Source organism: Styela clava, chromosome 13 (genome assembly GCF_964204865.1).
Source record: "Styela clava chromosome 13, kaStyClav1.hap1.2, whole genome shotgun sequence".
In the NCBI taxonomy this organism is placed as follows: Eukaryota; Metazoa; Chordata; class Ascidiacea; order Stolidobranchia; family Styelidae; genus Styela; species Styela clava.
Genome location: NC_135262.1, coordinates 4,309,809 through 4,323,532, shown reverse-complemented (window position 1 = coordinate 4,323,532; position 13,724 = coordinate 4,309,809). Strand labels below are relative to the sequence as shown.

The window sequence follows — 13,724 nt, the reverse complement described above, 5'->3', positions numbered from 1 at the left end:
TCCGTCGGCGACCCTTGAAGAGTCGAATGAGAGATATTCAGCCTTTAAGTTTCCATCATCTAAAATTGCGAAATGCAACATAATAGGCGCGGCGGTGTGGCTCATCGTGCTAAGCGTTAGGAATACGCTCGCCGTCGCACCTCTAATTACTCTGTGTGGGATGATTGATTGATTGATTGGGTTCGTAGGAATCGAATCTCATGCGGGATGGTTATGTGCGAGAGGATTGCTGGACTCCTCGCCGCCGTAGGGTGGTTCACGTAACCGCTGGTCGGTTACGGCTCCCTCCAACACCAAGTCCATGCTTCCGAAAACAAATAACTAATCCCATACCATGGCCTCTCGTCCGTTTACCATTCCACGTCGGGTATGGAATCGGTTAGCAAGTTATTTTTTTACGGAAGCATATACTTGAACAGCGTGTAAAAAGTGCTGGGGGATTTCGCATATATATTTCATTCATCTTTCAAATCCTTCTGTGAATTAATTCATAATGCAATTTTATCATGATGAATACAATGGGCATTCAAAATATGGGATTGGGACGATGGCTTGTCCTATCCACGCAATGAGAGACCCAGGAAATTGCGTGATGTAATGGGTAATGAAGTAATAATGAATATTTCCAAACCCTCAGCCCTGGGAAACCCTTCCCGACTACGCATGACCGCACTTTGATTTCAAAACGGACGGAATCAAGATCGATCCTTCTTTTCAATTTCTTAGATCAAAGGCCTCCAACCAATACAAGAGAAACACAGGACACTTCATATCATATATATCTTACTACAGGCAGCTACAGAACAAGTCATAATAAATTAATGATTGCCTAATTGTGCACAATACGAAATTGAAAATAAAATATATAGTGGAAATTATTGCGCTTCATGATTACATTATAATATGTTGTTGGAATTTTATGAAGGTTCTGTCAATCAAGTCGTTGCAAGCAGGGTGCAGAGTCGGCAGTTCGCCATTGGATTCGGAGCCAGAGTCGTTTTCTGAAACATCCGGAAGTCAAAAGTCATAATTCCCTCAAAGTCGGGAGTTGAAATGGGAGTTTGACGTGTTGCCACCGGGCAAACACGTTGATGAAAGCAAAAGTACTTTTGTTGAAAAGAGCCAGGTGCGACGAAAAGGAGAGTCTTTGGAAGCCATGTATCAGGAAAGTTTCCAGCTCTTGCAGTAAATGTAAGTTGAAAATTGCTAAGTGAAGTACTATGGCACAAATAATTAAATAGTAATAAACATATACGCAACATATAGTATAAAAGGAATAATGTTTCTATGAAAACAATATCTATCACACATCGAAAAAAAAATATGGATATTTGTTTTACTTGTTATTAGTGGTCATCAACCCCATCATATCTGGGAATAGTCAACTCATCAAATAAATTGACCCCTAAATTTTATATATGTATGGTCACATGCCAGTTTCAGTATGTTGGTGTACACTTGTAAAATTTCTCACAACTTTGAATGTTTTAAAATTGATTAATTTTGTCGCACTACAAGTGTGAGAGTTCACCTCCAAGCGTGCATTGCCAATAATTTTACCATTCATATGTAATATTTTTAATTCATTACACTTCATCATTTGATGGGTAGGATAAATAACAGCTAATAATATCTTATTTTCAAAAAATCATTCTTTCTGTATTATTGCATATAATAAAAATCATTCAATGCAACAAAAAAGAATGCTTTAATTATACAGTATTCAAAACTGATTAAAATTGTAATCCTTGACTAGCACATCCGCAAATAATATTGAAAAACAGTAATGAAGTTGAAAAATAAAAAAACATAGCACCAGTAACCCAAACAAGGTCATAATGCAACAATCAAAAAACCTTGGTTTCAAAGTTTAATCTGGAATTGGGATTGAAAGCATGACCACAATGATATGCAATCAAACATAAAAGTAACAATATAAAAACATGATAGCATCAATCGCTCATTAAATATAGAGATAATCATGGCAACAGGAAAATAAACATTGGTCCAGAATTGTGTAGCTTATTGTGAATACAATCTAATAAGTTAATGTTGTATCAAAATACAGTGGACTTGGAACTTCTTAAAAACTTGGCAACATTAACATTTGTGTATTAGAATGAACATAACAGCACTTGACAGATGTTGATGTGGACATTATTTTGCGACATACATATCTGTCCATGCATCTGAAAACAAATAACGACTTGACTTATCTTAACTAATCGATTTGTTACTTCAATTTTTGTGAGGAAATTAAATTTTGTTGGCTATTTTAATGATAGAAATATTGTTGTGTGTGTAGTATTTGGTCTACATGCTTGTTCCAGTGACAATGTTAGCGCCAATCATCACCAAACTGAAGGGTCGCAGGAAATTCGATTTGATTTGACTTCAAGTTTGTTTGATATATTGACCAATGGGAACATATTATGAGTTGAACATTTATGTTAGTCATGATACAGGGTTCTGTTCATCACAATGGCACGTGGATTACATACTGCAACCAGCACTCAAAGATTTAGCGGATAAAATCCTACTGCAAAGATCAGAAATAACTGTGGTGACTGAACATAGACTGTCGGTCAGCCGTGGTCTGTATAAAAGGTTCTAACCACTTTCCAAGCATTAAGCATAGCAAGAGAAAATAAAGTAAGCATACATATGAAATTAATAATACAAATCCCATAATCTTGATAAAGGGTAAAAAACAACACAGCAATAAATCCATTTTACACGGATTAAGTTGGAATAACAGTTAGAAACACATATTTAATTGAACAATATTATTAATATTACTGATTTCATTGAAGAAACACATTTAAAATTATATTATTAGAAATTAAATTCGATTTACACAACTCCTTCAGAACTATGGCGTATAAAACAAACAAGTAAAAACAAATTTTACAAACAAAACTAACATACTTTATGATATTGTGATATAGGAGAATATTTCATTCAAAAATGCATTACTAGTGTATATTAGTAGTTTGCCCATGTCGCCACTTGTGGAGGTCCCTCAAACCAGAGTCAAGTCGAGTCAATCACTGAGTCTCAGTGGTGGCCAGTTGAGTTCAAATCCAAGTCATTTTTCATTTCATTAGTGATTCAGAATCTCATCCAACTTGGGTCAAGTAAATGACTAGAGCACCGGTTCTCAACCAGTGGGCCATGCATGGCCCACTGCTGGGTCACAGACACATTTTCAGGTGAGTCATAAACACATTGAAAATTGCAGGAGTTATTGATAAATAGGTATAATTTGATTGACTATCAATGAATGATGATGCTGTTTTTGGAAATTGGGTCGTCTTTTTCATTTTGAGTAAAAAGTTGAAGTGTCTATTTTTGCGAAAAAAAATTCTTGTTTCTCATAGTTTTTCCCTTGCATGAGAAATTAGATGGGCCACTGAATTTTGAACAGTGGTAATAAGCATCCGCCCTATATAATAAATAATAGTAACAGGATATGGTAGATAAATACCAATCACTACATAATTGAAGAATACGGCATTGTACATAATACAGCAGCAAATAACTAAAATTCATTATGGCAGGACTCTTGACGTAGGCGATAATATATTATTTCCATTGCTTTGTACCATGAAGGCGCTTCCTTTTGAAACAGTCTTTCCAATCGCCTCCACCTAAAAAGTAAACAGCAGTATTTTATGAATGAAAATTCTTTTGGTATTGTGAAGGTTGTAAGAAACCTTTAGCATTTAAATGTCAAGTTATACATAAATATAGAGAAGAAAAGTTAACGCCCAGGTATGTATTTACAAAGGGTTTGAAAGCTGCCACCCATGACTTATTATTTTTCCCTCTGACAAATTTTATTTCATAGAGATGCCATTATGATAGGAAATGGGAAACAATTTTATGTTTTAGAATTACTGTATTTATTTTTATTCTTCTAATGATTTTTACTTGAGTTTAACAAATTTCAATATGAATAATGTCAAATGTCGCTCCTGAAAAATAAAGCATTAAGAAGTAAATAAGGCATATTTTGATGTATCAAAATTAATTTTATTTAGTAGAATTGGCAAGAAATTTCCTCATCACTGTTCCTTACACAATAAATTTATTTTACTGAATACAAATCACACTGTGGGGACTGTTAGTCTGAACAGGTATTAACTGCTCCCCCTAAAAACAATAACAGACACTGGAATCTAAACATTGGCAAAGATAATTGACAAAATAAGTCCTTGGTATTTTGATTTCAAAATATTTAGAGTCTGGAAATGACCAATTTCTAGGAAGCTCTCTTTCTATTTTAGTTTACAATATTGCATTCCATGGTTATTATCAGGTGGCCACTCCTTAATGGTTTTTATAAACATAACTCATTTAATGATATATTATGATCACAATCTTAGGCATGACCGAGGGCGATGTGGAATAAATCACAATTTTAATTAATAAAATATTAAAACAAGGATTAAATTTACTAAAGTAGATCGGTGGTCAATTTCTAATAAGGATTATTTAAATCCACAGAAGTGCAATTTATTGAGCCAAGATAAAAGAAAAATTTAATAAGCCTTCGAAAATAACCTTCGTGATTTGAATAATAATAGCTGTATATATATAATCGTAAATGCTTGATAAGTTAATCGAGAAAACATGTCTTTTTGCAACATAACAGATATTTTTTCTAGAAAATAATATCGTTGAATATGTATTGATCAAAGCAGGGTCAATAATACGACGCATGAATAGCATAACTCTTATTCAAAAAGCTGCAGCGGGGTGGCTGCAGGTGGAAGAACAATCATTCCCAAACAGATTATAAAATAATATCATTGAATATTGTATATATTCCAAATAGAGTCACAAATCTTTTTTTTTTTTTATTATTTTCAAAAATTGAAAGAGAGCTTTTCTGATCGGACTGTGAGACTTCATTTGCTGTAATGATTTTAATATATATAACTATTCTAAATTATTTTGATAATCGGGAATTTAAAATATTTTATATATTAAATTTTCAATCAAATTGACCGGTTAGAACGTCCCTGAATTGTAGTTCAAATATTTGGGAGACATCAATGTTCCATCCGGGGGCCACAGAGCATTGGAGGGAGGCCCCAATTGTGGGCCCAAAACTGACTTTACTTTCCACTTTACAAGAAAACTCCTTGTTCTTCTAGTTGCATGACTTGATAAAATTATTTCACAGGATGTTTTCACTTTTTTGAGCATGAATTGTTTAAACATAATGTTTTCACTTTTTTGAGCATGAATTGTTTGAACATAATGGGATCCAACAGTCAACATAACACTATAAATACCACTGGAATGATAAACATGGGACCATAAGTGATAAATACCTTCAGAAGAGGGGTCACACAGCATAAATGGTTGAGAACCACTGTGTTAAACAATGCAAGACTTTTAATGATTTACCAAGACAATTATTCAACCTGATAGTTACTCAAATTTACACAGATCTAAGCGATAAGTATACTTACATGAAATCCTATGCTATTCAATTCTTCATGAGGCAGAATTCCACGACCATCAAAAATGAATGCCGGTTTCAACATGCAATCGAATATTCTTTTATAATCAAGGTCTTTGAACATGTCCCATTCAGTACAGACTGCAATTGCATGGGAATCCTTGCATGCTTCGTACGGGTCTGTTACTGAAGTAACAAGCTCAGCTACCTTTTCTGGAGTTGAAATGGTTGGATGGCTCAAATCACTTATAATTTGTCGTCTCGACACTTTTGGATCGTATATTGCTAACTTTGCACCTTCGTCAAGAAGGTATTTTGAAATGTAGATTGCAGATGACTCTCTGGTGTCTCCAGTGTCCTTTTTGAAAGCGAAACCGAACAGTGTTATTTTCTTTCCCGATACAGTGTTGAAAAGACAATTTATGATCCCACTAGCAAAACGTTTGCGTTGATAATTATTGATTTCAATAACTTGTTGCCAATATTGTGCTACTTTCGGTAAATTCAAACTTTCACACAAATATACTAAATTTAACACGTCCTTCTGAAAACAGCTTCCTCCAAAACCGACCGAAGCTTTCAAAAACTTATTGCCGATTCTTGTATCCATTCCTATGGCATTCGCAACTTCTTCCACGTCAGCCCCTGTGGCTTCACAAACTGCACTCATAGCATTAATGCTGCTGATTCTTTGAGCTAAAAAAGCATTTGCAGCTAATTTCGATAATTCCGAAGACCATGTATTTGTTGTTATAATCTTTTCTTTAGGCACCCAATTGCTATATACCTCAGATAAGGTTTCAATTGCCTTTTTCCCAGCTTTAGATTCTTCTCCACCTATTAAAACCCTGTCTGGATGAAGCAAGTTTTGAATTGCAGTCCCTTCTGCAAGAAATTCAGGATTTGAAAGGACTTGAAATTTAATATCTAAATTCATATTGGCACCGAGAATCCTTTGGATGCTTGCTGCTGCTTTGACTGGTACTGTGCTTTTTTCCACGACAATTTTATCGCTTTTTGAAACTGCAGCAATTGTCCTTGCGCACGCTTCTACATATTTCAGATCTGCTGCTCTTCCTTTTCCTACACCGTACGTTTTTGTTGGCGTATTCACAGAAATAAAAATTAAATCTGCTTCAATAATTTCTTTTTCTACTTCTGTTGAAAAAAACAAATTTTTTCCTCGGCATGACATCACAATGTCTTCCAGTTCCGGTTCATAAATCGGCAATTCATTTGAATTCCAGGCAGCGATACGATCTGCATTTATATCCACGATTGTCACACGAATATGGGGACATTCTTTTGCAATCACAGAGCATGTTGGTCCACCTACATAACCAGCCCCAATGCAGCAAATTTTCTTTACAGACATTCTAATAACTATCTTTCAATGACTATTAATAAACTGGAAATACAATGAAGAATTTAACACTTTGAACAGAAAGACCATTCCAATATTTTTTGAAAAAATCCCAATTTCAAATTCAAAAGTCAATTTCAATGAAGCATGTACAGGATAATATCATTATGACAGATATAGTCAAGCTTCACTGCATCTCGAAAGATCAAAAATAAAAATTCAGCCATACGCTGAAGCTGTATTCTAAGAAATATAAATTAACGCTGAATTAGATTTCTAGAATTTAAAAATATGTGATATGGAGGACATTTTTCTTATTAAAAAATTCTTAGTATTTGTTAGAAATGACAGAAACCTAACAAATGCACTTGGGCACCAAATAACAGTTTGCACATAACATAGAAGTAACAAAGGGAGATATTAATTATTAAGAAAGTAACGATATTCACATTGAACACATTATTTTATGTAAATAAATTTAAGTCAATAGATGTCCACAAAAATTTGGGAGCTCCAGAAGTATGCGTACCAAGATGTCACACAACCTGAATCCCAACTGGTACACACATACTAATTTCAGGTTGTGTGCCATCTTGGTGCGCATACTTATGGAGGTCCCAAATTTGTTGAATTCAATATCCCATAGTGTTATATTGAATGAATTTAACAATAGTGATGAACAAAATGAATCGAATATATTTAAAACTGGTTGTTTCTCATAATTCCTGATTCAAATAATAATCATGAATAATTATTAATTACTAACATTTTTATTCCAAAATTGTCACTCCAGCAAATTGAACAAAATAAAGATTTATTATATTCCTAGAATTAAATCTGAAAGAATCTAGAAAGCAATTCATTCAAATATTTAAGTTAAACATTCAAATTTTCAAATTTAAGAATATTTTTCATAAAGTATTTGGTATAGTATACTACTCGGAAATATTTTAGAATTTTCAAATTATCACACAATATGGAAGAAGATTTCTACAATTTATAGATTGAAATTATGAAAAGATACATTCTAAATTAAAAAGCATTTGAGAGCACATTATTGGTGCAAAATGATAATTATGCCTAACAGTTGGCTAAATATTTAAAACATCTCAACAGTGCACATTGCATGAGAGAACGATTGCGCAGCAACCGATTATAATAGCAATAAGAAGAGTGATAAATACCCATGGAAATATAATTTGTAATATTTAGATCGGACTAGGAAAGCTAGTTTTTAAAATACTACAGAAATGCCTAAACGAAAGAAGGGTGATGAGTATCGTAGATTTCAACTTGTGCTGCATCAGAGCAAGCGTTCAAGGCCATCAGCACAACATGCAGCATCAGAAGCCACATTAAATGTATATTGACTGTAAGTGTTGACTTTTGAGTAAAAATTTAACGCCTGATTGAGTGAAGAAAAGTTATTTGGTTTACACGAATTGGAAATATGTACTTTTCATGGCTCTCTTGATCAAAAAGGTCCCCGACCCCTGTATTAAGATATAAAAATTGATTGAGGCTGCTTGGGAACTAAATCAATAAAGGTAGTAAAATCAAATAAACCACTCCACTCAGGGTTAACAAATTAGGTAGGCAATGCTGAAGCGAAAAGATTTTTTTTTTTTCAAAAAAACAGGAGCACCTTACATGTCATCAGATATCAGTTGGTATTGTTTAGAGTGGCAGACACAAATTCGTGTCATAAATAAAATTTATTAAAAATATTGAAGAAATTGTTATAACAGATTTAAGTAACATCAAGAAAATATCAGAAACAAACAAATAAAAGCTTTACTATTGGATTAATACTGCAAAATAATATTTATATTATTATCATATTCAAGAAATAAAACAATGAATAATGAATACGCATATAAAAAACTTTACCCTTTAGTTATGTTTGAAAAAGAAATCAAAACTTTGCTAAGTAGACGTCTTATAGTAGAACTTTGTATAAAAATTTACCCTGGAGAATATTGGAAAACATAAATGGAAACTGTGTATCAATCAAATATAATGCTCAAATATATGGACACTAAGACGAAGGTAAGTGAAAGCAACAGCCTTCTAGCGTAGAATACTAGGTAACTAGTAGACATTTTGCAGTGAACTGTCAATTATGACGCAATAATATGCCTGAACACTTCTTCTAAGTGGTTGGCAGAGATGCTCGACTCCGCTGCCATCAAGCATAGACCAAAATGAAATGGAGTTTCATAATTATACAGAAGAGAAAAAAATGATAATAAAACAGGTTAATTCCAGCCATTGGTTTCTTAATTCTACCAGTTGAGACCGGATATGGTAATGACTGAAAAGCGAAAAGATGTCTCAAATATACAGTGAATCAAGGCCTTTTGGGTATGGAATTTGTTAACCAATTATTTCAATCAGTTGCATGGACTTGGTGGTAGAGGAAGCAGTAACTGACCAGCGATTACAGGAATTATCCTATGACAAAGAGTCTACCTATGGTGAAAAGTCTAGCAATCTTCTCGAAAATTATTGTTTTCCATGGGGTTCAAACATGTGAACCCATTCAAAGATGCGGTGACAAATGGTTTCTGCCGAGCCTGATATATGGTCATTGATGATGGAGTAATGCATAACTGAAAAATCGTCTCAATGATGTGCACATCATGCTAAGCGATAGGAATACACTCGCCATCATACGTCTTGATTAGCTTGCATTGATTCGCAGGCTCGTATCCTGTGGAGGATAATTATATGCGAGAGGATTGCTGGACTCCTCGCAGCAGTAGGGCGGTTCACCTAACCACTGGCCGGTTACGCTTCTTCCACAATCAAGTCCATGCATCTGAAAGACGAATAACAGGAAAGCTATTCCCATACCCCACATGGACTGGAAACAGGGTGAATCTGGCACATAATCATCACCCACAGCTATCAGCAGAGTAATCAGTAATGCAATGGCGATAGTGTTACTTTTACTCAGATGCGTGAATAAACAAAGAACAAACTAGGTACAAACCAAGAAATGTAATGACCCAACCTGGACAAAATATCTATTCAAGTTCATTATGGCTTCTTTTCTTCACAATTAAATGAATTCCAGTTCTGCTCCTGTAAATTACCTCCAGTGATTCTGTGATCAGCTTCGTTTCATCAAGAGCAAGATGGAAGTTCCTAAGCACATGCACCACGCATATTTTGATTTCATTCATCGCAAAATTTTGGCCAATGCAGTTACGGATTCCAGCTGAAAACGGAATGTAAGAAAATGGGTCACGCTTCAATGAGTTTTCGGGTGTAAATCGACTCGGATCATAAAGTTCTGGATTTGGCCAAAGTCTTGAGTTGTGGTGAACACCTAACATTGATAAAATAACATCTGTTCCCTTTTTTATAATTTTACCATTAACATTAAGATCTGATGTTGGAGACCGGGTGATAGAAGGCACGGGTGGATACAGACGTAAGGCTTCTTTTATACACATGGTAAGATATGGCAAATTTGTTAGATCATTTAATTCCAAGTCTTCCTTGCCGCCTAAAATTTCTGAGATTTCATCGTAACAAAGATCTTGGTGTTTTGGATTCGTAGCCAAGCAATAGCAAGTCCATGATATTGCACTTGTTGTGGTATCGTGACCCTCAAACATAAAAGTATTGACTTCATCTGAAATCTCTTTTTCCGTTAAATGATTTCCATCGGAATCTTTCGCTTGTAGAAGTATATCAAGGAAATCATGATGCCGATTATTCTTTCTATTCAGTCCTAATTTAGAGCCAATAGTTGCCCCGTCCGCATATTCCTTTCTTCTCAAATTGATAACTTTTTCGGCATAATCTCGAGCATCCTTACTTGATTTTAAATATTCCTTCCCGTCATGAGTTTTATAATATATCCAATCAAACCTCAGTAAAATAGACCCTCGAAATCGCTGTGCTGCACATCGTGTGACTTTGTAAATACTTTTCACATAAGCTTGATGCTCACTGTCTTCTTTTTGACATTCAGAATCAAAACCCATTAAACACTTTAAGATAACGTCAATGGTCATTAAGCTGAATTCACGAAATATCTCAACACTCATTTCATCATGACTTTTCAATCTTTTCGACCATTTATCAACTAAAACTTGCGAACATTCATTCATTTTAATTGCATATGATTTCAGAATGTCAAAATGGAATGAGTTCGATAGTAGTCGTCTGCGTCGTTGCCATTCTTTTCCATCAAGCACTAACAAGCCTTTTCCGAGCCAGGGACCAAAAGCGTGATATTGAGTCGGAGTCTTTGGGAAATTTTTCTCAGATCCGCCAAGAATTGTTTTGAGTATATTCTCATGGTACACACGCACGTACGTTATAAGTGGACCAACATACAGAGCAGTACCATGACTAAATTTATCAGTGGCAGATTTGATAAATTCAATCATTTTTTCGGGTGACTTCTGAATAACTGCAGCAAGTTGATAATGACCCCAAAACCAATGATAAGGCAATGAAGGCCAGTATGCGTAAGTACATTTCCTGATTTCATATTGCCCCCAGAACCATATTGATAACTTCACCAGCAAATGAATGGTGATTCCTACAAATGCTGTCCACAGGGCCATCCGAAAAAGATAAATTGTGTCACCCATGCCTGTTTTTTAATGACATCCACCCCACTGATTATTCCATTTTGAAGAGCACTAACATAAATAGAGCAACACCTACTCTTTTTAACATAGAAGTCACAACATCTGTAAAAATACGTGAAACATGATCATTTCATCTGTATCAGCAGATTGAGAAATACTATCAATACAAACATAATTAATATTTTGTGGGACCATACAATGCCTCATAATTCATGTTCCAAATATTTAACGAACGATTTGATAGTATAAATTAGATTACACCATGCTTATATTTCTTTTTACGTGCGACTTATTTTGAAGTGAAATAATGATAATATAAAAATAAATCATAATCCCACTTCAAAAATACCTCTACAGAAAAAACAATTACTGAATTATGGCAATCAGAATAGCAAATCCTAAAAAAAGCACTTCACAGAATGCTGCTTTAAAATTTCGCTTCAACAATTACTTAGAAATCCCTTGTCACAGGATTATCAATTTCATTTTCTCATGTACATTGACGTTTTGATCCTACTTTCAAAATGTTTAAATAATCAGATTCCATTTTATCCCATGAATATTTTGAATAATCAATGTTTAACTTTTTATGCAACTCTGAGGCAAGCCAGGGTTTCAAACAAAATTCTCTCAATTTTTTATACAATTGCCTTGGCGTGTTGTAAAGGCATTCAGAAGGATATATTTCTGGGTAAGATAGTTTATTTGGACATAATGGATAACAACCACTATAGCAACATTCCATCATAGATACTCCAAAGAATTCATGGATTGCTGTTGATATAGCGACATCACACGATTGTAAAATGGATAAATATTTGTTCCTGTCCTCAACATACCCCCAGTTTTGAATTGTACCCTCTTTCAACTTCTCCTTGCCCTCTGTGAAAACCTTCGGAACATCGGTGAACCCCTGTCCCAGAATTGAGACGCAAAATTTGAAATCATTCTCTTGCAACTCGAACAAAGTCTTAAAAAATGTCAATGGATCTTTATCATACTCCCATCTATGGGCCCAAACAATGTGAAGTATTTTTTCATTTGAATCTTCTTTTACTTTTAAAGTTGAAATTTCTTTATTAAATGTCAGAGGAAAATGTAAAACTTTACTTTTTGATTCTATTTTTTCTTTGATATCTTTGGGTTTATATTCGGGTATTCTCCGTAGAAATTCATTTATATTCATAACAAACGATTGAAAGTTGTATAAAGAATTAAAATATATTTCATTTGCGGCAAGAGCTGTCAAAATTTGGTTATATCCAAACTGAAAATCGAGAGTTTCAGATTTCTGCACTGGATATACAAGTTGGTTTTCATGAAAATACACCACCTTGTGGCAGTGATAAAAATCCGGTCTTATTCCGACAAATTCTGAGAGACTCAAATCCGAACTACAGAATAATGTTCTGTATGAGACATCTCTTGGAATGGCCTCCGACAGCATAATAGCTCCACATCTTGCTTTCCAAGGCCATTTCTTGGCTCGTAGTGTGAATAAATCATATTTTACATTGTGGTTATCCAACGAATTTGTTATCGTTTTTATCAGTTGTTTGTGTGATCCACCATAAAACGGTTCAAGGATTAACAAATCTTTTGTTTCCATTTTTCTGTCTGTCACCTATTCATCACCGTACCTACAAATAATTATACCCAATAACACTGACACATTAGAAATATTAAATATTTGATAAGGATTTCAACTTATTCTAGGCTACTTTAATATAATTTCTGCATAATTAGTAAAAATTAAACATTAATTGAATAAAGATCTGAAATATACCGTACGATATCCTACTTGTATGACTGTACGGTACACTACTGCACTACGGTACTTTTTCACAACTCCTGCATTTATAAGGTACTTGAAGTTGTTTTATTTTAATTATACTCGTGTTTAGATAGAATGTGCAAATATAATTGTCAAACATCAAACCGGTAACTACACTTTCATCAGTTTATTCAATGAATTTATACTTCCTGAGTACCGTTACACAAGTTGCACAAAAACTGTACTCCTAGAGCTCGACCGATATCACTTTTTGGCACCGATACCGATAAATCGGCCAACTAGTGACCGATAACCGATATCGACATACCGATATCTACAACCTGAACCCGCAGTAAATACAACTAGTAAGGAAAATTAAGTTTCAGTCAATCAAAAGTTTATGTTGAAAAATAAAGCAGTCCTACACAGTGCTTGCATCATTGATAAAAGTTTCACAGCAAACAATAAGAACACACACAGAAGGCAATGTTTGAAAAAACC

At 34.3% G+C, this 13,724-nt stretch overlaps 2 protein-coding genes and 1 pseudogene across 2 annotated transcripts; all 3 read right to left on the bottom strand.

The window, feature by feature from the left end:
* Positions 1-763: 763 nt before the first annotated feature.
* LOC120332526 (UDP-glucose 6-dehydrogenase-like) lies at positions 764-6,920 on the bottom strand. The gene is made up of 2 exons (XM_039399793.2): positions 5,484-6,920; positions 764-3,650 (listed from the first exon to the last, which is right to left on the bottom strand). Exons 1-2 carry the CDS (start codon positions 6,846-6,848, stop codon positions 3,552-3,554), a joined length of 1,464 nt encoding a protein of 487 aa, XP_039255727.2. The 5' UTR covers positions 6,849-6,920; the 3' UTR covers positions 764-3,551.
* LOC120332521 (cytochrome P450 4B1 pseudogene) lies at positions 6,882-11,586 on the bottom strand (annotated as a pseudogene).
* Positions 11,551-13,221, bottom strand: LOC120332530 (tRNA-queuosine alpha-mannosyltransferase-like). Its single transcript, XM_039399797.2, has one exon. It carries the CDS (start codon positions 13,056-13,058, stop codon positions 11,940-11,942), a length of 1,119 nt encoding a protein of 372 aa, XP_039255731.2. The 5' UTR covers positions 13,059-13,221; the 3' UTR covers positions 11,551-11,939.
* Positions 13,222-13,724: the final 503 nt, after the last annotated feature.

Excerpts from the sequence above, each read along its gene's own strand:
- LOC120332526 (XM_039399793.2), bottom strand. The coding sequence starts at position 6,848 with ATGTCTGTAAAGAAAATTTGCTGCATTGGGGCTGGTTATGTAGGTGGA. Across the intron at positions 3,651-5,483 it reads TGAATAGCATAGGATTTCAT|GTGGAGGCGATTGGAAAGAC; the intron begins GTAAGTATACTT and ends TTTACTTTTTAG.
- LOC120332530 (XM_039399797.2), bottom strand. The coding sequence starts at position 13,058 with ATGGAAACAAAAGATTTGTTAATCCTTGAACCGTTTTATGGTGGATCA.